This window comes from Limulus polyphemus, unplaced genomic scaffold, assembly GCF_000517525.1.
Source record: "Limulus polyphemus unplaced genomic scaffold, Limulus_polyphemus-2.1.2 Scaffold1336, whole genome shotgun sequence".
NCBI lineage: Eukaryota > Metazoa > Arthropoda > Merostomata > Xiphosura > Limulidae > Limulus > Limulus polyphemus.
Window position 1 is genome coordinate 274,671 of NW_013666946.1, and position 26,055 is coordinate 300,725.

At 31.5% G+C, this 26,055-nt stretch overlaps 1 protein-coding gene across 1 annotated transcript in view; it reads right to left on the reverse strand.

Moving 5' to 3' along the window:
• The window catches only part of LOC106463152 (pre-mRNA-splicing factor 18-like), a 68,970-nt gene that overhangs the window by 40,498 nt on the left and 2,417 nt on the right, over nt 1-26,055 (reverse strand). Inside the window, exons 2-4 of the mRNA XM_013923147.2 lie at nt 24,343-24,417; nt 15,186-15,449; nt 1,964-2,032 (exon numbers count right to left, since the gene is read on the reverse strand). Of these exons, the coding sequence (XP_013778601.1) occupies nt 1,964-2,032; nt 15,186-15,449; nt 24,343-24,417 (408 nt within the window). The remainder of the gene's footprint in view (nt 1-1,963; nt 2,033-15,185; nt 15,450-24,342; nt 24,418-26,055) is intronic.

Genomic DNA, 26,055 nt, shown 5'->3' on the forward strand with positions numbered 1-26,055 from the left:
GTATATATATATATATATATATATATATATACACATATATATACACACACACACACACACACACACACACATGTGACCAAAATAAACACTTATGTTTTCGTGTTATAATTTGTGTTCATTCTAGACTGAAAGAGGCATAATTTATATTTATTTCCTTATTTTTATAGTGGTTGTGAGATTGGTCAAATCTACCGAACCCTTAGAGATATTAATTACTGAAAATAACAGATAAAATATAAAGTTTTCTTTTAAGAAATGTCTGATAACTATCTGGACATTATAAAGATTTTGTATGAGAAATTTGAAAACTTTCTGATGCATAAAAGTATTTTCAATCTTAAAATGAAAATTACTTTGCATGTAAGATAGGCAACATGCAAAAGAAAAAAAATAGGTATAAGAAAAACATTGCTTTACAAACCTTAAGACTTCATAAAAATTTTTTATATTTTTGCACATGAAACCATTGTAATGTTTACCGATAATCTGCCAAATTTCATTAACATTCTCTTACCAATTTAAAAGTTATCGCATGAAAACCAGAACAAGCACAAAATGGTTACGAGATCGGTCCCTGGGACCAAACATATGCTGAAAGAGTTAACGAGTTGGGCAAATAAATGGCAGATGGGTTTTAATTATAATAAATGCAAGGTAATGTATGTGGGTTATCATAATTTGAATTATAAGTATAATTTGGATAAGAATAACCTTAATAGTATTATAAAGGAAAGGGATCTTGGTGTAGTGGTTTATCAGTCTCTTGAGCATTCCAAGCAGTGTGCTGTTGCTAGTGGTAGTGAAAATAGAATTTTAGGTTGTATCTAATAAAATATTAAATACAAGGCTAAATAGGTTATAATTTCTTTGTATAGGTCAATGATAGGCCACATTTGGAGTATTTTGTTCAGTCTTGGGCTAATTATCTTAGGAAGAACACTGAATTGTTGAAAAGGGTTCAGAGTAGGGCTACTAAAATGGTGCCTGGGATGAGAGGGGTTGTCATATGAAGAGAAGTTAAGATCTCTGAAATTGTTAGAGGGGACCTGATAGAGGTGCTCAAGATTATAAAGGGAATGGATGGTGTTGATTCATCATCTTTTTTCATACTTAATGGTGAGAATAGTAGGACTAGGAGACACAAATATAAATTTTGGCAGAGAACGAGTCATCTTCAGCTAAGACAGTTTTATTTTTCTAACATGGTGGTTGGCTTTTGAATGTTGTGAAGGTAGCAGATCTAAGTGTGTTTAAGAGAAAGCTTAATAACTAAACTAAATGAATATTAAGGACTAGATTTGAGGGTTTTATACATTTTTTTTAATAGTTTTAGTTTAGTTTAGAGGATGGGACAGCCTAGATCAACCAACAGGTCCTTTATTGTCCCTAAACATTATTATGTCATGTTGAATGAAGCAATAGCCACGATAAGATTCTATTAGCTGGAAAGTTGCCCTTTCTATTTGTTACAAACATGCCATCAAATTTCTATATTCACTATTTACATAAAAAAAGCCAAATCTAAGACATATTGTTAAAGTTTCAATCTAACATTAATTTGTCATTATCCTATACATGTTGTTGTAAGGTTATTTAAAGTGAAATTCTTTCAAATACTAATTCTCAATAAATCTTATTTTATATTAATTGTACTGTAGTTTTGTATTACATTGTCCCATGATGAAATGCAAGTCAAAATATTAATACATAAAACTATTTTTCCTGAAGTTAAGTTTTCTCTATCAAAAATGTTCAATACTTTTAATTATCTTTAGAGGAAAATAATGAGTGACTCAGAAATGAAATCCACTTTAACATTTTTTTGAATATAATGCCACATTCCACAATATTAAAATTTCATCAAGTTTTTGTTTTCAGTATCAAAAATATGCATATGGATATTCTTATGAATGACTTACATTTTAAATTCATCTGTAATAAATTGAAAATACAAAAAACTAACCTTTAAAAAGGCTAAAATAACTTTGATATCATAATTGTCATTTCCTTTTCCTAGGTCTATTGCCATTGTCTGTAAACAAAAATAAACACAGCTTATACAATAATTCCAAATATACATACTTTAAGAAAATGCATACTATGTGGACTTCTAGATTTGTAAGAACATCTAAGCCTTACTTCTTCAAAAATATTCATTCCTTATAACACTGTGACAAAAAATATTGGATTTAAAACCTTACACCTTTAACTTATGCTAAAATAGGCACACAGCATTGTTCCAGGTAGAAATAAATTCATTTTTAACTTGATTGTGCCAAATGCTCAAGAGGTAAAATCTGGTTGAGGGGTAATCCCAATTATTAATTTATCTTCTTGCTGAAAAACTATTTACATTAGAGATTTATAATAGGTGTCATTCATTAAAGATTCCAAGATAACTCAAAAGTAGGTATATACAATATAGATTGTTTAGGGTAAAAACAAGGAAAGTTATTCTAAGCAAAGTTCCAACTTCTGACATTAGAGTGGACATCAAAAAAAAAAATCTTAAAAACAATTCCATGGAGAAGCCATTGACTCCTACTTACTTAATGTTATATTCTTTATTTGGTATGAAGAAAACTAAACCTAACCTACCCTCCTTCAACTCCAAATGAAATTGAACAATATTCAAATGACATACCCTGCAAATAACTGAAAAAAATGTTTTTATATTTGAATCCGACGACATGGTCAAGGCAATAAAATGGTAACATTCATTTTCTTTGAATGAATAAACATTCATACAACATGTGGAGAAATAAGATCTTATATATTTTTAATATTAACAGCATTGCTAGAACTTGGAAAATATTAATCACGGTTTAACACTCAGTTTAGGATTTTAGAAATGCTCTTATTTAGGAGCATTAGTTAAATGAACAAGTGAGAGGGCAGCCAAATATCCAGCTGTTCTACAGGCAAATTGAAGCCTTAGAGATACAGATGAAACTCTGTTCTGTTTTCACACAGTAGAGAGATTTAACAGATCTACTGATATTTTCTAATCTTGTTAATTTTGGTCTCTTTTCAGTTGGTAAGAAATGTTGAAAATATTTTTAGCGTTTGAGCGCATGTTGCTGCTTTAATTTAGTTCAAAGGTTTTACCTATTTATATTATTTACTTATCTAGATACTAATTTGCATTAGCTAAATTTCTGCATCATCACTGTTAGAAACTCAAGATTTCAATGACAGTTGAATTGACCATTAAAAAACTGGTTTGATTTCATCAATCTTGATGCCATAAACCAGACTTTATATTGAACTACTAATGAAACTGTCTTGCAACTTTGTGTTACAAAACATCTTGTGATGGTATAACAAAACAGTCAGAGAAAGACTGTAAAAGGGGAGCTTGTGGCATCCCACTGATATTTAGATTTTAACCTCATTGCAAAATCATCTTCCCCAGCATAATCTTAATTTTGTCTCTGAACAAAACATCAGCACAGCTATTGAAAAGTTAGAGAATGTTAATGTGAGCATAATCTACTAAAGGCACACAATGTCTACATAAATTCAACCATATTTCCCAGTACCAGCTATACATTGCTTCCTCCACCAGTACATTCAAAACTGTGAAACTATTTTTGGATGACTTGTATAAACCCAAAACTGAAGAGGGAAAGACAATTTCACATATCAAATGTGCTCAATACACTGCAAACAATTATTTTATGATACTTGCACTTACGTAAATGTACATAAATGCATTTTTATTACTTAATTTTATTTCAAATGCTAAACAAAATGCTGAAAGCAGAACTTCATGATTTTTAATTTTGAAATACTATTCAATTAAGATACTTCAACAATAAAGTTTTAGATATTCCCCTAGCTAACTGCCAAGCTATACATCTATTTGTTTAAGCTTTTTCTTACTGTTCTTACCAATAAAATAAATCAGTGTTAAAGTAATCAAAGTATTAGGAAGAAAATGTCAAGTGTTGGAAGTAGGATCCATCTATAGAGTTCTCTAAACTTCACTGCAAGACCCATGAAAATAAGGTGATGTATGACCTGGTATGAAGGGAACATTCAAGTAAGAACTTGCCAAGCACTGCATTTATCCAGAAGAAAATTTATTCCAAAGAGAATTAACTAGGAACAAAATGTCAAAATAGATAAAAATCTTCCAATATGCGACGGTGTTCAAAGAATATGCAAAATCATATGCCCAGCCTGATCAATAAATTCCAGTGTATGTAGAAAAATGATGCAGTGGATAAAAACTGATGACACCCATCCTCCAAGTGGGTGTGCATTTGAAAAGAAAAAAATCAGGGTATTCTGATTAAAGTACGTACAAGGAACCAGCTTTACCAGTTGTATAGTTCCCAAGAAGTTACTGCTACTCAAAGGATGAATCCATTGACCCTCAAAGCAAAAATTAAATGTCACTTTCTGAATGTCAACAATAATGAAGAGGCTATCTACAACTTCTTATATGTTGCACACTACTCTCTAAAATGCTTCAAAAGAAAGAAATTGATCCACCAAACCTGAAAGCAAATTTGACTGCCCCATTCTAAAGTGTCAGGAATGGGTTCAAAATTAATGGAAGGGAGTTGTATGAAACATGTTGAATGTTGCTGCTTAAGAATCTTGAAAACAGACTTCTTAGATTGAAGTCAAAATACTCCAGTGTTGAGGAATCATCACAATGTGTTTTCAATGAACCACACAGCTCAAGAAGTAGCAAAACAGGTATGACAAGTATTAGCACTGAGCTATCGATCTAGAGACAAAACATCAGATATCTAAAGGATGTCTATCGCATGTAATCAACTCCCCCAATCATGAAACTTCCCGGAACCATCCAAAAGACAATAACATCCCCATATTGAGATAGGGCGAGTGAGAGCCAAAGGACAGAACTGTAACCATTCTACATACCACTTCTTGACCCACAACACAGATGGAGGAAATTGAAGGAAGAAGATAGACACCCCAAAACATGTGTGAGGACTTTTGTTGATTGGTTCTGCTCTAAATCCAAAACCCAGCCACGGGGTACTGACATCCACGCATTTTGACATATCACTCCTTTGTAATTATATATTTCAAAGAGGAGGACAGTATATCATCTACACCCGCAAAACACCACTGCCCTATTCTACACTGAATGGTTATAGCCATCTTTGTGTGGAACCCATTCAGGAGGGTGCCTCCATGGTCGACCACCCCAGCAGCTTGGAACTGGAAAGTTGTAAGAACTCCCATACTCCACTAGAAGAAAGGGGAGTGAAAAGGCACTGGAGAGTTCAGAGGAATGTCATCACCTGACAAAGTGCAATGAGTGACCACAAAACTCTATTTTTGAAAAGCAGACCATACCGAGATATTCACTCATACCGAGCATGGCAGGGATGGGCAGCTATTCCCTTCTATTTTATCCATACAGTCTATGGGTGGTACAATTCGGGACGTGCATGATTATGAAGCAAAATATCGCAAGCTTATTCACCTACAAGCGATCTTGTGGAACACTCCATCTCAATGGTGAGCATTGCGAAGCTATGGAATATAAAGCACGAATCAACATGGCTGTACAGTGCAAATATCAAGTTAAAGAATACCTGAAGAATCCATGAAAAGATGTAGATCTGAAGCATGTGCCTTGTCCAACCACCAAAGCAGATTGTCTTGAAGGGTAATGGGAGTAGAATGAGAATCCCATGCAAGATTCCATTGATTATGAAGAGCCCACTGAAGGGATCTCATATGGGCACAACCAAGAGGGACCAGGGATGTCTTTGAAGAGCACAACCCCAAAAGTGATAGAACCTCGTGACCAGGAAATGATGGAACCAAGAGGGTGTGGCAACCTAACAATTCTATAGAATGAAGTCTTAAAGCAGAAGGCTGGACCCAACTGATACAAGTGCCAAGAAGGACTCCCAAATGGACAAGATATTGAGTAGGTCTGAAGAAGAACTTCTCCAGTTTGATTAACCAGCCCACTCGAGCAGTCACTAAAAGAAGCTGCCCAATATGGTCAGCCAAAAGAAGGCAGTCATCCATTTAATAGTAAAAACTCAACCCTAGAACATGAAGATGTCGAGCAAATGCTTAGACCACCTGAAAGAAAACATAAGGGGCCAAAGCAAGCCCAACTGGTAGTGCTCGAAATTGATAAACCACCCTGAAATGGACAAACTGAAGATAAAAATGAGACCAGGGTGATATAGGTATACGGAGATAAGTGTGACGATTTTGAGTGACAAAAGACTCAGTGGCAAACTGGGACAGGTGAACGAAGAGGTTGAGGAGAGATAAATCTATAACCAGGCTCCAGACCCCAGTTTTCTTGGGAACAACAAAAAGTCGGGAATAAAAACCTGTCGAAGGATAGAGAACAGGTTTGATAGCCTACTGCAATAGCAATTCCTGAACCGCTTCCAACAGACCCTGACTGACTGGTCATGGGATCCCAAGGAGGGGGAAAGGAAATGGGGAAAGGAAGGGGATCACAAATTATTCTGATAAAACTTGAAGAACCCATTGATCCTCGACTAAAGAACACCAGCAATCAGCAAGTCAAGCTCCCACTGGACCAGAACCCACTAGACAGTCACTGGTACTGTTGGCAATGTGAGGTGTGTCATCGAAAAAAATGACAAGAGGCACCCTGTGAAGAAGGGACAGGTAAGGGTCGGGAAGGAGAAGGATGGGAAATGGCTCTGAAACAAACGTGTGACAATATTGCTAAGGTGGATTGTTGTTGGACCGATGCCACCTGTGGCTCTAGCATTACCAGGATCGTATCAAAAAGGTACCACCACATAAATAGAGCCCATACATAAAACTTGAAGATAAGTAGATGGTAAATGGACCCAAGCCAAAATCTCATCACAACTAGAAGCATCACATATGCAAAGCCAGAGCCCAAGATGACCAATGAGCTAGTGTGGAAGAAAGAAAGGAAAAGGTATCCCAAGAAAACCCCTCAGGATTTCTGTGGAAAGCCTCACAGAGAAGGTGTGGAGAAGATATTGTAAAAGTTGTAAAGGTTAGATGCAGGAAAAAAAATGGGCATGGGTCAGAATGACAGGTGATTCATGAGCCACCCCCCACCCCCAAACAGGCAATATGGAACCTAATAACTGTTGGTCCAAAAAGGGACAGTTAGCATGATGGTATGAAAGCACAAACTGCTCTGAATCCACGGGAGGTAAGGCTTGCTAATCCCATCACTTAATTGTGAGGCAAGTTGATAAGCATGAACCCAAATATCAGGGGAGGGAGGAAAAACCAAAAAAGAGGTGGGAGGATTATTTATGTAGTAAGGAAGGACGTGGCTCATAAGAAATAGGAAAAAGGGATAAAATGTCACATAAATGAGAAACAAAATACAACAAGACTAAGTTAGGCCTCACCGATTCCTCAGGTGGGGTAAGGGAAGATACGGCAAAATCAGTAGGCGGAAATAGATGATCCAAGTCCTCGTCAGTCTGAACAGGATCTGCCTGTTAAGGAAGTACTGGGGACAAAGGCTGGGCCATGTAATGTTCAATTTCCCGGTGGATAAACACAGATAAATTGACCGTTGGATTGCCTGCACCTGAGGCCTGAGAAAGAATGCTAGATGCTGGTGTGACCCCCCAAAGTGGTAACATCAACTTCTAAATTCATTGTGAAGAGTCCACCAAATTCAAGCGATAAATTTAAAAAATAATGCAACTGAAACTAAATGATAAAATTTTTTAAAGTGAAGAAACTGTCTGAATGAAAACTCAGTAAATTAAAGAAACCACTCTGTGAGGAAACTAAAGCTGAACGTGAATCAAGAAACAAACAAGAAGCACATCTGAATACAAGCACTGCCAAAAGAGAAGTGATAGTTCAGTAGATGATAGAGGGAGTCACATTTGTCACGTGAGCATATTATGCTCTTATTGGTGGAGAATTGATGCATGATGATTTGCATGAGACACACTGGAATATTACAATTCCAACAGGGGGGAGCAGAAGGCTTGTGGCATGCATAAAGAAAAAGTTTGCATACAGGGAGCAGCACCAAACGAGAATAGCTAATTTTGTGAGAGGAGGTAAGTACCATATTGGAAATATGTTGTGTCTTTAATGTACAATGTCAAACACGGGAGGAGATATCTTTGATGTGGTAATCAACGTAAATGGCTAAGTTTCAAGTAGGCATACCACAATTAGAAATAATAGGACGACCAGGATTGTTGGGTTTGTGTATTTTTGGTAACATGTAAAATCTTAAATGACAATGGTGCCACCATTATCAGCTGGTTTAATAACAATTTCATTTTCATGTTTTAGTGAAATTAGAGCAGTATGTTCACTATAGGAGAGACTGTTTCGTACTTCTGAGTCAGAGTTAAGGGCTTGAATTACTTCATTTTCAACTGCAGTTCAAAACTTTCTACACATTGGCTGCTGGTAACCAGAATGATTTTTTTTTAAACTGTGAGTCTAAATTATTTCTTTCAGTGGTTTGATTGTGAAAAAATTCTCAAAGTCTCAATCTGCAATTCAATTCTTGTAGGTTAGAAATGACTTCAAAGCTATCTATGTTTTAGAGGTAGGAGAAAAATTATGAGCTTTACTGAGAAGTTTGTGTTGAATTTCAGTTACTGTTTTAGAGGACAGTTCTTGGGCTTGGATCAATTTGATGACTAAGTTAGTGGAGTCAAAAGTAGAATCTATTTTAGAAGACAACTCAATGTATGTATTTACACTGTTGGAGTTATTAATCAGTAGCTCAGAGATGGTATTAGTAGGAGTCTGTTTAAAATTAGTATTTTGTTGTAAACATACATTATGGTTTGGATGGGAGAAATCTTTATTCTTATGTGAAAGATATTGATGTGTTTTTTATTGTTTTTTTCACGTGATTTTTAAAAGTCTTCTTTGTTTTGTTAATAAATGCATCAAGTTTCTGTTGTTTAGTAGGACAAATTGTGCTCTTGGAATTTATAGCAGCAATGTTCTTTTCAAGATTGTCTATTGTGGATTTATAAAAAGTCTTGTGTGAGTTTCGTATGTGTAAGTGAGGTGGAATAAAGGATTTTCTTCCATTGTGAGCAAAAAAGGGTCTTTGGCTCGTATGGTAACTGGTGGATTCAAATTAAGGGATTTAGGTATAGTTTGATACTATAAATTATGTCCTAGCACATCGGAATAGAGCATGCACCTCAGTTATTTTTCCTTCAGTTTTCTGAGTAGTTTGAAAGTCTTGCTAGAATTTAGATCAGAGTGCACTTGGGCAACTGTGTTGGAAGGAGTGTTTATTTCAAAGAAAACACAGGGTTTTGCTTTGTGACAGGGAGAAGGTTCAGGGTTTATTAGGTAAAGTTGTCAGGTTTAGGATTTTGTGAAAGGTTGTCGGGTGAAGGGTGGTGATTTCCTTAAAAGGTTGTAGAAGATTCTGCATATGGAATATGAAAAGTCTCAGAAGTTGTGGAGCTTGGAAGGTCATCAAAATAAGGGGTTACAAGTCAGAGTTTATGAATAGGGTGGGATTCTTGGGTTGTGTGTTAGGTTTAGAGAGCTTAGGGAGAAGTTTCTAGAAACAGGAGTGGAAGCCTTAACTTTTGCAGAAGTGCAACATTTAGAAGAATGGACACATCTAGTTCCGAGAGAAGCAGTGACAGAAATAGGGTTTGAAAGTGTATTGGACGTGTGGCATACAGAGGTGTGCTCTACGGATTGAGGATGCTTTGTGGATTTGATATGGGGAATAGAGAGAGGTTGAAGGAGATCTACGATTAGGTGTGTTTGGTGGATCTAGGTTGAATTGTTCGGTAGTTATTTGTAGGCGAGGAAGAATATAATTAGTGATACATAATCGTAAGTTACAGGATAGGGAAGCGATTCCTTTAAAGGTGTAAACCATCCTTTGCTTAAAAATGTGTCCTATTTTCAAGTTTAAAGTTGGTGTTGTAAAGGAAGGATAGGAATGAGTTATGTTGGCAGAGGTCATGTGCAAGGGCATTAAATTTGTTAATTTTATGGTTTAAAGAGTCAGTAGTAGAGGTATGTTGTCTTAGAGGTAAATCAGTATATCTATTGACATCACAGTAGGTGACGCTACAGAAACATACGTGAAGGTCAGCACAGTGAGTCAAAATATGTATTAGGTTTGTAGATCACTAAAACAGTCACAAGCCATTGTTCTGTGTCGTTTATTCCGATGTAAAGAATTAAGTATTTTACAAACTGTGGCAGTAAAATTACAGTGTTTAAACAGTCGAGTAAGGTTAACTTTCTTACAAAATGTACAGAGTGAAACAGGAATTACAAGCCAATATTACAGTTGAAACCTCATTGTTTTAGAAGTTGGTTATAAATACAACCTTCCTATGTCTATTGAATGCGATCCCTACTACCTTGCTTGTATTATTTTTGAAGGATTGATATTAGCCATCTTTACATTTACTTTCTTTTTTCAAAAGTTTCTTCTTTACTTGTACATACACATCTATATAAGGGTACTTATCATTAAGTCACTGCTTCTCCCAATTTTAACAGAGTAAAATATAACCAAAACATGTTGAGTCTGGTATCTCTTTAATAAATTGTTGTGCACCTTGTAACATTACAGTACTTTCGTAATTTATTTAAGTATAACTTGGGAATACATTCCACAGAATAAGCAAAAGATTGTTATAAAAAAGGCATGTTGTAATCTGAATAGAAGCAATAGATTAGCTGTCTTTAATGTCTTACAAACTTTTGAAAATAATCCATACAGTAAAAAGAAATAGTGATACAACATAAAGTGTAAATTAATACAAAAAAAAATAGAGAGCATTAACTTTAAGCATGGATAGTACACTGGGTGATTAACCCTTTTGAATCAGGTAGATCAAAGTGTGCATGTCACAACCTTTCACAGAGTTAACATTCAAATTTTAATTAAATTACTTTAGTATCAATATATAGGAATAAACTTGGCATCAAAATGTAGTTAATAAATCTAATTTAAGTTGTAAGATCTCAATTTTGTAAGGAAATATTCAAAATGAATCTTTCCCTAGTATAAAAACAGTGCCTTTAACTTATTTACCAGTTAAACAAGTTTGGAATTCAATGTAAATTACTCATTATAATATTGTTATTACTCAGTTAAAGCATATTTTTTATAGCCTATAATTTTTTTTTGGCTTCAGAGCTATAAACTAGAAAATGACTAGTTTCGGAGAATCCCACTCCTCATCAGTGATCCTGGACATTACCACTAATGAAATAACAGACCAAACCAAGCCTTTATAGTAGTGAGAAAATTACTTTACACTCCGAGCAGTCAACCCTTTGACACCATATAATTGAAAGGAAGTTTTATTAAAAATCCTTATTTTTTGTTCACAAGATACTTTTATAGTTTACAGAAAGCTTGTCAAATTTCATGAATATAAAGTAAGTACTTTCAGAGTTATAGTTTATATACCCCCATGGTTACATGGTGATTAAAAGGTTCTGTAAAATACAGGTGCCTATTCTGATAGGGTTATTCCAACTAACCTGTGTTTGAAATTAAGATTAATTCACTTAATGCTACAAAGTAATCAACTAATTAAAATTAGTGTTTACAATAATTACAATTTTTTAATATTCCAACTATCCAGTAACCAAAATATTGGAATTATGATTTTTTTCATTATTACATTTGATTAACTCTCTTAACATGGGCTCAGTCAACTTGACTAACCACATGACCTCTTTGTAGTCGTTCAAAGTCTTTATAGATTTGATACTACTAACTTTTAATATAGTAAGTGTATCTTCACAAAATTCGGCAGTCTTTCAGTAAGCATTACAAGTCTTTCATATACAAAAAATCATATTTCAGTGAAGTATTTTTTAATAAATTAAAAAAAGATTTGTCATTCACTATATCAAATATTTGATTTGAATAGTCCATGTACAAAGTGATTTTCATGTTAAGATTAAAAATACTTTCTTCATCTCAGAAATCTCAAATTTCATTTGTGTAATCTCAAAAACCAACTAAATATATTTCAAATGTTTGTTTTCAGTAAAACTTTATATTTTATCTGTTATTTTCTCTACCCTAACTCTATACATAATTGGTCAATTTGACCAACCTCATTACCACCAAAAAAAAAATCAAATTATCCTCTTTTTCTTTCAAGAATGACTTCAAATGTAACATGTAACAGTATACATATGTTTATATTTAAATTTTATTGTTTTATTGCCCATTGAACCATGTCTAACTACTGTTCACATCATTATATGTTGTAAATCACTTGGGGAATGTGCAGTTCATGTTACACTATTGATATACCCTACCCACAAGATACTCGCATGCATGCCTCGTGAAATATTTTATTATATTATTATTATTCATTTTACCTAATCTGACCTTAATTAACCTAAAGAGATCCTTATTTTAACCTTTGAGTTATTTTTATAATAATAAATAAAGAATAAAGATGAAATAAAGTACTTACCCAAGTATTCTTCTTTTTTTTTGCTGCCAACTATCAATGACACTTACCCTACTTTTTTTTTATACTAATGGTGGTAGTAGTTGTGTATTAAGTAATTTTTATTTAATTAAATAATCCACCAAAGAACATAGAATAATAACATGTAAAAAGCAGACAATTTCCTCTAACAATCAATTTTTCTGGGATTCTAACTATGCGACAAGAAGTGTTACAAATTCATCCAAGCTAGTCATTACCATTCCTGTGGAAACTAAACCTGTAATACAAGTGAAATTGATGATTATCTGTTCAGAACACAACATAATGTATTATTTGATAGATGAAAAGCTTGGCTTTCTATTAGTTATAGGTAATATATATTTACCTGTAAAAGAGAACTATCAACGAATTGTGAAAGAGAGGATGTGACAGGTGGGTGTGACAGGAAGGGTCTGATTTTCTATTTGATAGCTCTTTAACCAAACAAAATTAGAGGCTATAAAAATTATGGTTTGTCTGAGCAGTGATGATTTTATATTGAGTAATTTACGTTTAATTTTGTACTTACTGGAGGGATGGTGGATAAAATAGAGAAGAGAAGATATGTAGAGAAAATGTGTCACGTATGTCACACTAGGGGAAACTCATGATTTGTTAAAATATTGCCTTATAGAATTAAGAGCTTCAAACGTATATACTATTCAAATATGGATTATTAGCTAGATTTTATGCTATACTAATTGGTATAACATAATTAAAAGTTTTTCGGCTTAATCAATTAGGGTCATGACTCATAAATAATCAAAATTATTATTTCTGATTACTCCAACTATCCAAGTAATTGAAATATTGCCATTATGTTTTTTGTTTTTTTTTAAAGGAAAGCTATCTATTTGGAGCTCTGAGAATTAGTTGAATGTAATTGATTATCTCTCTCGCTATGGGCTTGGTTGATTTGACCAAGTTCATAACCCCAAAGTGACAAGCTTTCAGTAAACATTAAAAGTCTTTTGTACATAAAAAACAAGTTTTATTTGATTATTTCTGCTAAAAATTTGTCCGAATGTCAGTGTTGAGTGCTCTGAGTGCAAAAGTGATTTTCACATCAAAATTAAAAATATTTGTTTTCAGCTGAACCTTGTCAAATTTCATTTGTGTAATCTCTAAAGCCTTTAAAATAAATATCAAATTTTTTTTTTCAGTAAAACTTTATACTTTATCTGTTATTTTCTCTAACCTAACTCTATATGCATTTGATTGATTTGACTGACCTTCTAACTACCATAAAGAAAACATTAAATGAATCTAAATTACCCAATTTTCTTTTAAATGACTGCAAGTTGTAACTGGATACTACAATTGTTGATTCTAAAAGTTTAAAGCTCATAATGATGTAAAACTATCACACAAGCTTTAAATCACTTGACAAACATGTCGCTCATGCAACCATATCAAATTATATAATGCATGAGCTGCTCACATGTATAATTTGTGAAAATATTTTATTATTATTTACTATCCTACCTAACCTAACTTTATCTAACCTAATAAGATTCTATCTTTTCAATGTTATCTATTTTTATAATAATAAATAAAGAATATACATGAAAAACAAGAAATATATCAATTACCTATGACCTGTTTTTTATTTACTTACATAATGCACATGAAAACACAGAATAACAACATTCACAAAGAAAACAATGTCCTATAACTATCATAGTTTTCTGGCTTTCTAGTTTCAGAATAAGAGCTTTTAAGTCTTATCTTAAGCTGGTCAATCTGAAGACTACAAGAGACAATGTCAAACTAAAGATGAAATAGACAAAACTCTGTTCTAAAACTAATGTAATATGTCACTTAACAGATTAAACCCTTGGTATTCTATTGTTTATAAATAATATAGAATAAAACATCAGAAAGAACAACTGGGAATTTGTGAAACAGAGGATGTGATAGGAGGGCATGGGAAGTGGGCCTTATTTTCTAGTTTATGGCTCTGTAAACAAATAAGATTGAAGGCTATAAAAGCTATGCTTTGCCTTAATAATATCTATATTAGAGTGAGCAATTTACATTAAATTTCCTACTTTGCAGGGGGTTGGTAAATAAATTAGAGAATAGGGAAGACCTAGGAAACAAATGTCACATTTCTCATACTAGAAAAGATTGAAGATAGTTTTAAATATTTCCTTATAAAATTATGAAGCTAAAATTTGATTCATTATCTATATTTTGATGCCATGTTTAGTCATATACTGTAATAATAAAGTAGGTTACTTAAATTCTTAATGTAACTGTCTGAAAGGTTGTGCCATGCACTCTTTGAACTACCCATAGTGAAAAGGTTAAAGAATTTGAACATCAATCGGCAAATTCCATTAATCAACCAGTTCTCATGAAAATTTAGTTTAATTGAATAAATGCTCTAGAAATATCTGTTTTACAATTACCTGTATGAAAACTACTGAAATAAAAAATTATCTGTACGTGTAGTTGATTTTACTGTGATTCTTGCAAAGAAAGAAATAAAAGCTCAGTCCAATCAACCATAATAGAATGTAAAGGTGCATACACATATGAATCCTCAATAGAAGTAAAATGACATTTAAATGAATCTTCCTACAAAAAACTGTTATTAATAGGTGTGTTAAAAAAAGTATGTATATACAAATTTAAGGTGGTATATGTACCAATTATTCAGTCATTACTATTCATTGTAAAGCTTCTGATAATACAAATTATAAAATATACCTTAATTTCCTCCATTGTTGTTCCCTCTTCTTCAATTTTTACATCATTGATTGACTTTCCATCATCAGTTGTTCCTTGAGATTTCAAAATTTCATCAAGATATGCTTGGTCAACTTTTTCCATGGCTTCTTGAAAGTCATTACGAAATCCTCGATCAACTTCTGGTTCTAGAATTTCAAGGCGACGCAGTCGTTTGAAAGCTTCTATTTCAGTTTCTCCAAATAAAAGGATAGGCTCACTTCTATCTCTCAATCTTCGTATCACCTGAAAGAAAGAAAAAAAGATTACACAGAGTCCCAAACTAACCAATTTCAAAAGAAAGGTTATACATTTACAACATGTATTAAAAAATTGATACTATGCACTACATAGTCAGGGCCAAGGAGAGAAATCCTGAGCCCTTGGTGCTTCCCTGATTCTGGGACCCTAATACCCCCCCCCCCCCAAATCGTGTATATAATTTTTTCCCTTTGCAAGCCTGAATAGATTAAATCTCATAACATTATACATTATTTTACTGACCTTTCAGCAATGCCTGCCTAATGTTACAGAAGTTACACACATGCAGCATTATGTTACCATGTCCAATAGAATAAAACTGATCTTAACAAAGTGTAATTGTCTTAGCTTTGTTCTAGTGGACCACTATTTTGTATAATACAGTCACATTTTGGTTATAATGCATTATATATGTTATTAATATTTACAAATAAATTCTCAAATTTCAGTTATTTTTCTTAAAACATATAACACAAAATAAAGAAGTATAGAAAACAATGGTTTCTTCTACTTATGAACCTTGTACTCAGTTGCTGCGTTGCTGTAAGTTGCTAAGCCTTGTCAAATTTAACATGTGGAAGATGTAAAACAAAATAACTTTTTAACATTTTATATATGTATTTTGAAATACCAAAAAATCACAAGTTACTATATCAATACCATAGAATTCCACTATAATTTTTTAGTCTTGGTAAATAAGCTGTATTTGGGTCTAAAAAATATGATTTTTCAATCTCCATAATGTCTTATATTACAGCTTCAATGTTTTTCTCTTTTTTTTTTGGCATGTTGTCTATCTATCATGCAAAGTAATATTCATTTTAAGATTAAAAATACTTTTATTCATCAGAAAATTTTCAAATTTCACATGCAAAATCTTTATAATGTCCAAATAGTTATCAAACATTTCTTAAAAAAACTTTATATCTTATCTGTTATTTTCAGTAATTAATCTCAGTACGGGTTCGGTAGATTTGATCGATCTCACAACCACCATAAAAAATTAGGAAATAAATATAAATTATGCCTCTTTCATTCCAGAATGAACACAAATTATAACATGAAAACATAAACTAAATAGCTTAAATCTCATATCATTATACATTTATATATATATTTATTATTTTTAATATATTGACCTTTCAGCCGTGCCTGGCTAACAATACAGAAGTTGCTCATGTGCACTCATGTTACCGTATCAAATAACATAAAACCAACCTTTGGTCTGTACAAAGTAACTTGTCTTGGCTGTATTTAGCAGACTAGTATTTTATAAAATACAGTCACATTTCAATTATTATACAGTATACATGTATATAAATTATTTCTATTTTGAAATATGTTCTTAAACTTATTTTTCTTAAAACACAGAACAGTAACTAAAGAATTAAAGCAAACAAATATCTCTTCTAGTTTTGACCTTTGTACTCGGTTGCTATTTGACGTAGGTTGAAAGCAAACAATTATCTCTTCTAGTTACAACCTTTGTACTCGGTTGCTGCTTGCCGTAGGTTGGTAAGCCTTTAAAAATTTTGCACATGGAGGATATGAAACAAAATATCTTTTTTAGGTTTTATATATACATTTGAATAACTAAAAAATAATAAATCACTACATTAATACCATAGAATTCAACTATGATTCACCAAGCTTAGTAACTAAGATGTATTTTAGTCTAAGTAAATAAGAAATTTCAAGGAGATTAAAGACACACCCTACTTCATTGAAATATTGGTTCAAAACAAAGAAATGGTGCCAAGACCATTAAAATGACTGAGAGAGCAACTAGGGGGACATTCTGAGCTTCTGATTGGTTATTCGTTTCATATATAGAAGTAAGTGTATATAAAAGAGCTTTTCCATAAATAGAAAGAGGTGGGTGGGGTGCCACTATGTTTAATTTATTACATGGGCAATATCTTAGCAAAGTGAAAAGATAAGAGGCTTTTATTTTATATTCTAGCTTATTGATATTGGTAATTTAAGTTTATAACTCATATGAAACTACAGACTCAGTATTTTGACTTCACAAACATCTAAATTGAACCAGTGCTGCATTCAACATACCATGTGTCACAGAAAAATCTATGTTTATCCGTGTTTTTTTAATATTTGCTTTTGAATTAAGAAATTGAGTAATAAATAGTACTAAAATTTGAATTATAATCTACAGTTTGATACCAAAGTTATTGATATAAATTCATGAAATAGTAGTTCAATAAAATTTTGAATGCGAGTCAACAAACGAAATACCATGGCCTTTCACCCGTGACCTGTCTCAAAAGGGTTAAAAAAGTGTTGAAGTTATAAGATATGTCTATTTACAATGTAGGACCAAGTTGCTCAAAAAATATATACGTCTGTATGTACTTGTCTCTATCAGTGGTAGTGTTCTTAATTAAGTGAAATTTATGAATATCTTAAGCTCCTGAATGAAAAAAGTACTACAATCTCTAATTAACATGATTTTAATCATTCAAGGATGAAAAATATATTACTTCATTTATAATCAAGTTAACTAAAATGTTGAAGTATGTTTTAGACATACTTATCAACTTATTTAATGAACAAATCTTAATAAATGCCAATGGCATGGATCCAGAACAGTTGGCAGGTAAGCTTGTAATGCAAAGTTCATAAAATTAATCCAAAATATGTCACACTAGTAGTGAGCATAAAAATATGAAAACAAAACAAAATTAAATAGTTCAAGAAAACATATTTTTTGGTTTTTCTTACAAAATTGAATGTTAATGCACAATGGCTCCTAATACACTAGCACCTGGTTCAAACTGCTTGTCTGTAAATATTTGTAAAAGAAAATATGTATATACATATTGTTCAAGTTAAAAACATGTCAGTATCACAAATTACTCCAAAACCTTTTTCATAAATAAATGTACAGAAACAGGATAAGTGTGGTTATACAGTTTTTTTTTGGTATATATCAATCATTTTTACATGTAATAAATGTAACAAAACTTAATATTCAATACAAATATTAAGAACTTGCTAATACCTTGTATTACTAAAGTTAGCAATTTGATTATTCTCATTGACCCTTGGTTTTAAATAAGAGGATTTTCATGATTATTCTAAACTCTTCAAAACACAAATCTATACTTAACGGATTTAAAAAAATGCATTAAATTATAACAGACTTTAACAAAATTATGCAATAGTAAAAACAGTGATGTAAGAAACTTGATAAAACTTGATGAAAATTAAAGGCTGAAGATACTTGCAAAAATCTACATGACAGTAATGTAATTTATCTTAAACCAACAAAATCAACTTAAATGTCTCAGCATTAATTGAATGGTCATGCAAAACACATGGAAGTGTTTGGTATAACATAAAAACTGAGATGATTTAAAAAACAGCAAACTTAGTAAAAACCAACAACTTGGCAAACTACATGAGTAAATCACACCAGTAGTAAGGGTTAAATAGTTTTCACAGATCAAATCTAAGGCATTTGAGAAAGCACATGTGGCTTGAATAGCATATTATCTTAAAAAATATAGCTCAAAACACTTGTACTTAAATACCACACTGACTAGTAATGGAAGTTTGGAGACAATAATATTTAACATTCAATGAACAGAAAAAAAGAAAAGGTACACAAAAGTAGGTAGAAAGAAAAACATAAGATCAATGTGAATCCTTGAAAAAATCTGCTACACAGTTTTGAAACAATTTGAAGAAGTTCTACAGCAACAGTTAGATCCTTAGCTCAAAGATATATTTAAAAGTTAAAATTATCAACTGTAATAATAAAGCTTCAACTGAGATTAGAATTAAACAGTTACCTTAAAGATTCTTAACACACACATATGATTTTATTTACTATTCTTCAAACTAACATTTGTCTGATGATGAGAAAAGGGTCTTAGCCAAAGGATTACAATTTTCTATTCTCCCCTTAGAAAGTTGTTATAGAGATAGAGTTGTTTTTTAGGTTCTGAAACTTTCTTACAACAATTCTCCAAGTGACAAATTTAGAAAAAATGTGTATACAATTTTTGAACAAGCTAAAACTCAAATCACTGGTTGTGTCTTCAGGATGTAACAAAACTTACGACTTAAAAACAATAACAGCAGTTTAACCCTACTGAGATGGGTCTCATGGGTCTTCCTATGGTCAGGGGTCAAAGGGCGTGTTATCATGTTTGTAGACTGGCATTCAAAATTTTATTGAACTACTATTTTATGAATGTATATCAATAAGTTTGGTAACCAATTGTAGATTATAATTTAAATTTTAGTATAATCCATTAGTTAATTTCTTAATTTAAATGTAAATATTAAAAATGAAATCCTAAATACTGATTTTTTTGTATGTCACGTGGTATGTTGAATGCAGCATTGGTTCAAATTAGATGTTGGTGATGTCCAAATGTAAAGTTTATAGTTTCTTAATAATTTGGAACTCAGATTACTGATATTGACAAACTAGAATATCAAATAAGAACCTCCTGTATTTTCTATTTGCTGAGATATTGCTACATGTACTGAACAAACACAGTTGCCCCAACCACCATTTTCCATTTTTGAAAATACTTGCTTACATACACCTTCTTCTGTCTATGATGTGTAAATAACCAATGGAAAGCTAAGAATGTCCCCCACATGGTTCTCATGGCTCTGCAAGATATCCACACGAGAAATCCTTTTTTCATGTTAGATTCCAATTGGTAAGGTAAGACATTACTGAACTCAAAAAATCATATTTTTTCTATACCCAAATAAAGCTTAGTTAGTAAACCTGGTAAATTATAGTGGAGTTCTCTGGTATTTATACAGTAATTTATGATTTTTTACTATTTCAAAATGCATATATAAAACCTGAAAAAATGATTTTGTTTTACATTCTTCATATGAAAACGTTTATAAGGTTTAGCACATAGCAAGCAGCAAATGAGTACAAAGTTCATAACTAAAAGAGATAATTGTTTTCTATACTTGATTTACTGTTCTATGTTTTATGAAAAATAACTGAAATTTAAAAACTTATTTGTAAATATATTATAACCAAAAGGTGACTGTATTTTACAAAATACTAGTCCACTAGAACACAGTCAAGACAGATCACTTTGTACAGGCCAGTTTTATATCATTGAATGTGATAACATGAGTGCATGTGTGCCATGTCATTCAACTTCTGTAATGTTAATCAGACACTACTGAAAGGTCAGTAAGATAAAAAATAATATATTTTTATATATGTACAATTTTATGAAATTTAAGGTATTTAGACTAAGCATTTGTGGTTTTGCATTATAATCTGTAGTAATTCTAGAACAAAAAACCGTAATTTGCATCGATTTCCCTTTTTTTATGGTGGTTACAAGATAGATCAAACCAATCAAACCCATACAGAGATACAAAAGTGAAAATAACAGATAAAATATAGTTTTTTTAATAAAAAACATTTGATAATTATCTGGAGGATATTAGGAGGTTATACAGATTTTGCATATGAAATTTGACAGTTTTCTTATGCATAAAAGTATTTTTTATCTTAAACTCAAAATTACTTCATATGTTGGATAGTCAACATTCAAAAATAAAAAATGCATGAGCAAATAATTAATTAAAAAATTTTAAAACTTAATTTAAAAATCTGACACTTTGCATTCAAATGCTTTGTAACATTTACTGATAAACTGCAAAACTTGCGAGGATACATGTACATTTTAAAAAGTTACTTTTGAGAACACGGGCTGGGTATAATCCACCCACCAATATTAGAAAGGTTAAGCAAGGCTTTAAAATTTTTTTTAAGTTGTAAGAACACTGAATTCACTAAACTGAATAAAGGTGGTAGGGATGTGATTTTAATGAAAGTGGATTACATCAACAAAGTGGAAGCTATTTAGTAATACAGATAAGTTTAAAGAAATTAAGAGGTCTCAAAAAGCAGCCAGGTAAGCCAAATTTATAAGATACCATACAAATTTAAAAAGATGAGAGCTTCATAACAGAAGAAATGTACCAAAAATCAGACAAACAGGCTCACAGTGTTGGGTTTTATTTGGACTATGTAAGGTTCATAATCATAAATTAGACCAACTGTATCTAGTGCAGGCCTGTGTAATTAACCATTAGCCAGATTTTTTACCCTGTTTTTGAAAGATTTTATACAGAATGAATATTCTGTTAAGGTTACTCTACAATTTGTGAATAGCTTAAAACAGACAATTTATTGATAATGTTCATTGTGCTGGTTATGACTAAAATCTACAATACCGGTAGTATTACCAACTACAGTCTAAATGAATGCGAGTTGTCTACCTTACGTTATAAAAATCCTATTTATAAAGTGGTTTGTTATAAATTCCTTTTTTATAGTACAAGTTGCTTTAAAACAAGTTACGTGTATAGGAGGATTGTGTTGTATTTATTTGTTTTAATCTTATTCTCAAATGTGTCAAATTATTATTATTATATTTTGCCTGATGATGACCTAAGCTGAAGGTCGAGACATTGCATGGCCATTTTTATATACGTGTGTGTGTGTATTTCTCCGTAATAAACATTTTACATGTATTAATGTTTTTTAACATTTAACTACTTTAAAATAATTACATAAAACTATGATTTCATAGGTTGTTGAAGCATCCAATCAATAAAACTTCTCATGATTTCATTAAAACATCTAATAATAAACATTTGAATATGGAAAGTTATATTTTGCATTAAGTTTCCTGTCGTGTCATTTGTACAGTGCACTTCAACACTTATCAAATGATTGTCTATAAACTTTAAATTTGAAGCATAAATACTATCCAGCCTTGTTCTCTTCATACTTCAGTTAATTTATAGATAAACTGTTCCAATTCTATTTCACTTATGCAAGACACACCAAACTTACTCACATGAATTTTGTCACTACATATGTACCTCTGAAAAACTTTTCATTCTTAATTAATATTATCTTCCCATCAGAGCAAGCTCCCTAATTAGATCAAACTAAAATCCAATCCAGTAATGAGAATAGCTAAATATGATGTTCTTAATTTCTAGTTTAGAATTTATTGTTTCATTAGCTGTGGAACCTTGCTTTTAATGATATTTTGGCCATAAACCCGTAAGTTATGCTGATTGTTATTTCACACACAAGTTATTAAGCTCCATATATCTATAAAAAAAATTATGCTAACTAGGAGTAAGAATATCAACTTTGCAAAAAAACAATTAAAATAAACACTGTGTTTTCCACACAGATTTTCCTTACATGAGGTAAAATAAGTATACAATACTATTTTATTTCATGTCAAAGGGTAGCATCTGACTGGATATCAACTCTCCTAACTTTAAAAAGTGATGCTTTTTTTACAGCATTTTATTCATTTAGAAATACAAACATAAAACATTAGGAATTAGAGCACAGTCTTCAGTCTGTCTGAATATGCTTTAGTCTTATTCTCACTAGACTGAATAACACCAAAATATTAGCTTACACCACACACTTTGTCACAAGTTTTTCTTCTAATTCAAAGAGACAGATAAGCTCTAACATTAATTCTGAAGACTCTTGATCTCTACAAAAATATGCATTATTCCTTCCAAGTTGTTCAATGCACCATTAAAATTACACTAACACCATAAAATATAAGTGTACTGGATTATACTAGTAATGAAACATTAAATAAACTATACTTTTTATAGAACCACTTCACTAAGTACAACATCATATAAAGACAGTATTCTTCTGCACTATGTATTTATAAAAATAGCTAAAAAAAATTTTAATCATTAACTCTAAAATGCATATATTTGATCTTTCTCTTACTCTAGGCCATTTTTATGATAACTAATGACTAATACTGATTGATGATTCTACCTTTACTCCATCAGGAGTAAGCTAGGTATAAATTTCTCTTTCAGGGTAGGTTATCAATCTGTGCTCTTGCTTCAGTGGTATCAAGACCTGTGCTTATGTTAAAATCCCAGTTAGTCATCTAATCATAAATAAAACTCACAAAGTTACCACAAACTCCTAAATGACCTGATGATTTTTTATTATTTTAAATCTAAAAAAAAGAAGTATATCCATTCTGTATAAGCAACAACATTCATACTTCATGTTTCAATTACTCTTCATAACATTCCTAATTTTAGCCTCAGTAAGATTTATATGTTATCCCAGACAGTTGTCTTAAAGGTCTATTTGAATGTACGTACATCAGTATTTATTTTATTCTGCTTTGAAGATGTGTCTACTGTACCTGTAAGCTATTTGGTCCCAAAAAAGTGTTGGTATACTTAAACAGCAGCATAACTAGTGTGTGTGTTACTGTTTTGTGTCCTTGATTACCACTACATCCTTTACATGTTTTATTTGGCCTTGTATAGTGAATGTATTGCATAAACAAATACAAGTATAATTTCATCGTATTTTAGGCACTGTATTTTCACTGACACTAATATCACAGCTGTTGGGTATCTGTTATCTCACTGTTTGTCCTTTGAAGATGTCAACCTATTTTTTCACAATATTATGGAATCAAAAAGCCATTTACAAAGTATAATCAACCTTCTCAGTAACATTTTTTACATTTTCAAATGTCTTCATCTTCATTATTAAACTTTGGTTTCTCCATCACAAATCCATTGCTAATGTGGGCATTAACCAATCTTCAATTATTTCAGGGAATTTTCAAAATTTGTGACCAAATGATTCTTCCTAGTTTCTATCAAGTGTATAATTTATACAATTTTCATCAATTTATTTCATAATAGTTTGTTCAAAAATTTAATGAATAAAAGTCTAATTGTATATTTTATTGCAAATAACTTAATACATCTGATGTTTAGAAGAAAATACATAATATAAAACTGTTTGACATGACACAAGATAATTAGAGCCTACCTCTTTTCTTGGTAGAAATCTTTCCTCACCATCTTCAACTCTATTCAATGCTGATTTTATACTTGATGAAGTACACTTCAGCAATGAAAAATAAATAAACAATGTTACTGTTCGTAAAAGGAAACATTTTATTTCTAAAGCATTGAAACATAAGTAGATAATTAAACACTTATTACAGGCTAGAAACAAGATTGTAAGGCATTCTTGAGAAGACTATGAGTTAACTAAAATCTATTTAACTTTTTACCTTACAAAGTTTTCATGAAATCTCTCACCTAATCTATTACCTTGACAAAATATTTATTATTGATTATGATTTTAAACTGCTTAACTACCATTACTATAATTTTTCTACAGCTTGGTGTTGCTAAATAAATATTTATGACTTTCAACTTTTATATTATTTGTTAGTTGTAAAAATGGCTTTAATTTCAAATAAAAAAGTAAAGAAAAACTTTTGAAAAAAGGAAGTAAATGTAGGGATGGGCTAATATCAATCCTTTAAAAATAAGATAATAGATAGTAAACAAGATAGTAGGGATGGCATTTGCATCATCCCTACATAATAGCATAGTGTAGTAGAATATATATATATATATCTGTTAATTCTTGCCCACATTGTTTGTTTTGTTTTGAAAGATTGATATTAGCCATCCCTACATTTACTTCCTTTTTTGAAAAGTTGTATCTTTACGTGTTTTTTCCTATTTACTACTAGTTAATAATACTTATAAAGGTGGATATTCTGTTTGAAACTATGTCACATCAGGGAGGTTGGTTGACGCCATTGTTTTGGTTTTTGAGTTATTGTGTAATAAAAAAGAAGCAGAAGAAAGAATAACAAGAAAATTAAACTCTTTGCTATGATATCTACAGGCATTCCCAGAACATGTGACTCAGTCATTACATAAACATTGTTAGAAGTGGAAAGACTACATAGTATTGTAAAGATCTGATGACCTATTAAAGAAATATTTAAAATATCATTTCAATGAACAATTCAAGCTGTCCTACATAGCAGTGCTACCACTACCTGCCTGATTATACATACATTTATTTTTTCATTTATTAATAGTTGTATCTTAGCTCTCTATGGCATACTTTAAGATTTTTGCATAGAGCTCATAAAATTCATACAACATAAAAATGTAAATTGTTTGCATGCCAAACTAATGGAAAAAGATGACTATTGAATGAAAATGTTACAATTTACCCTTACAGGCTTAATGATGAAGGCTGTTAATTTATAAATAATGCATACACTCCTCAAATGCTTGCATGTTGACCACATAGTGATGGACACAAACACAGTTATAGCACAAAATATTTATTGCAAATCCTCCTAACAATTTATAAATTAAATAGTCTTGGTTTATACATTACCTTATAAGGGCTATATATTAATAAACTTACGTTTCTTCAAATAAACATAAATGCAGGTGTCATTAAGTTTGAAGAGCAATGTAAGTTAGCTATTATTTGCTATTTGTCATCATTTAAAACTGAAAAGGTAAATAAAACAAAAATAAGGTTTACCTTATAGTTCCATTTACTGACAAAAGAACAGAACAAATTATATTAGAATATGTAGTCATAGAAACTTCTACTCTACAGTTATTACCCAACACTTGCAAAAATAAATACCCAACTATTAGCAAATCTTACAAGGATATACGCAGCAGAATTTTAATTATAAGAAATTGCTCAATAACA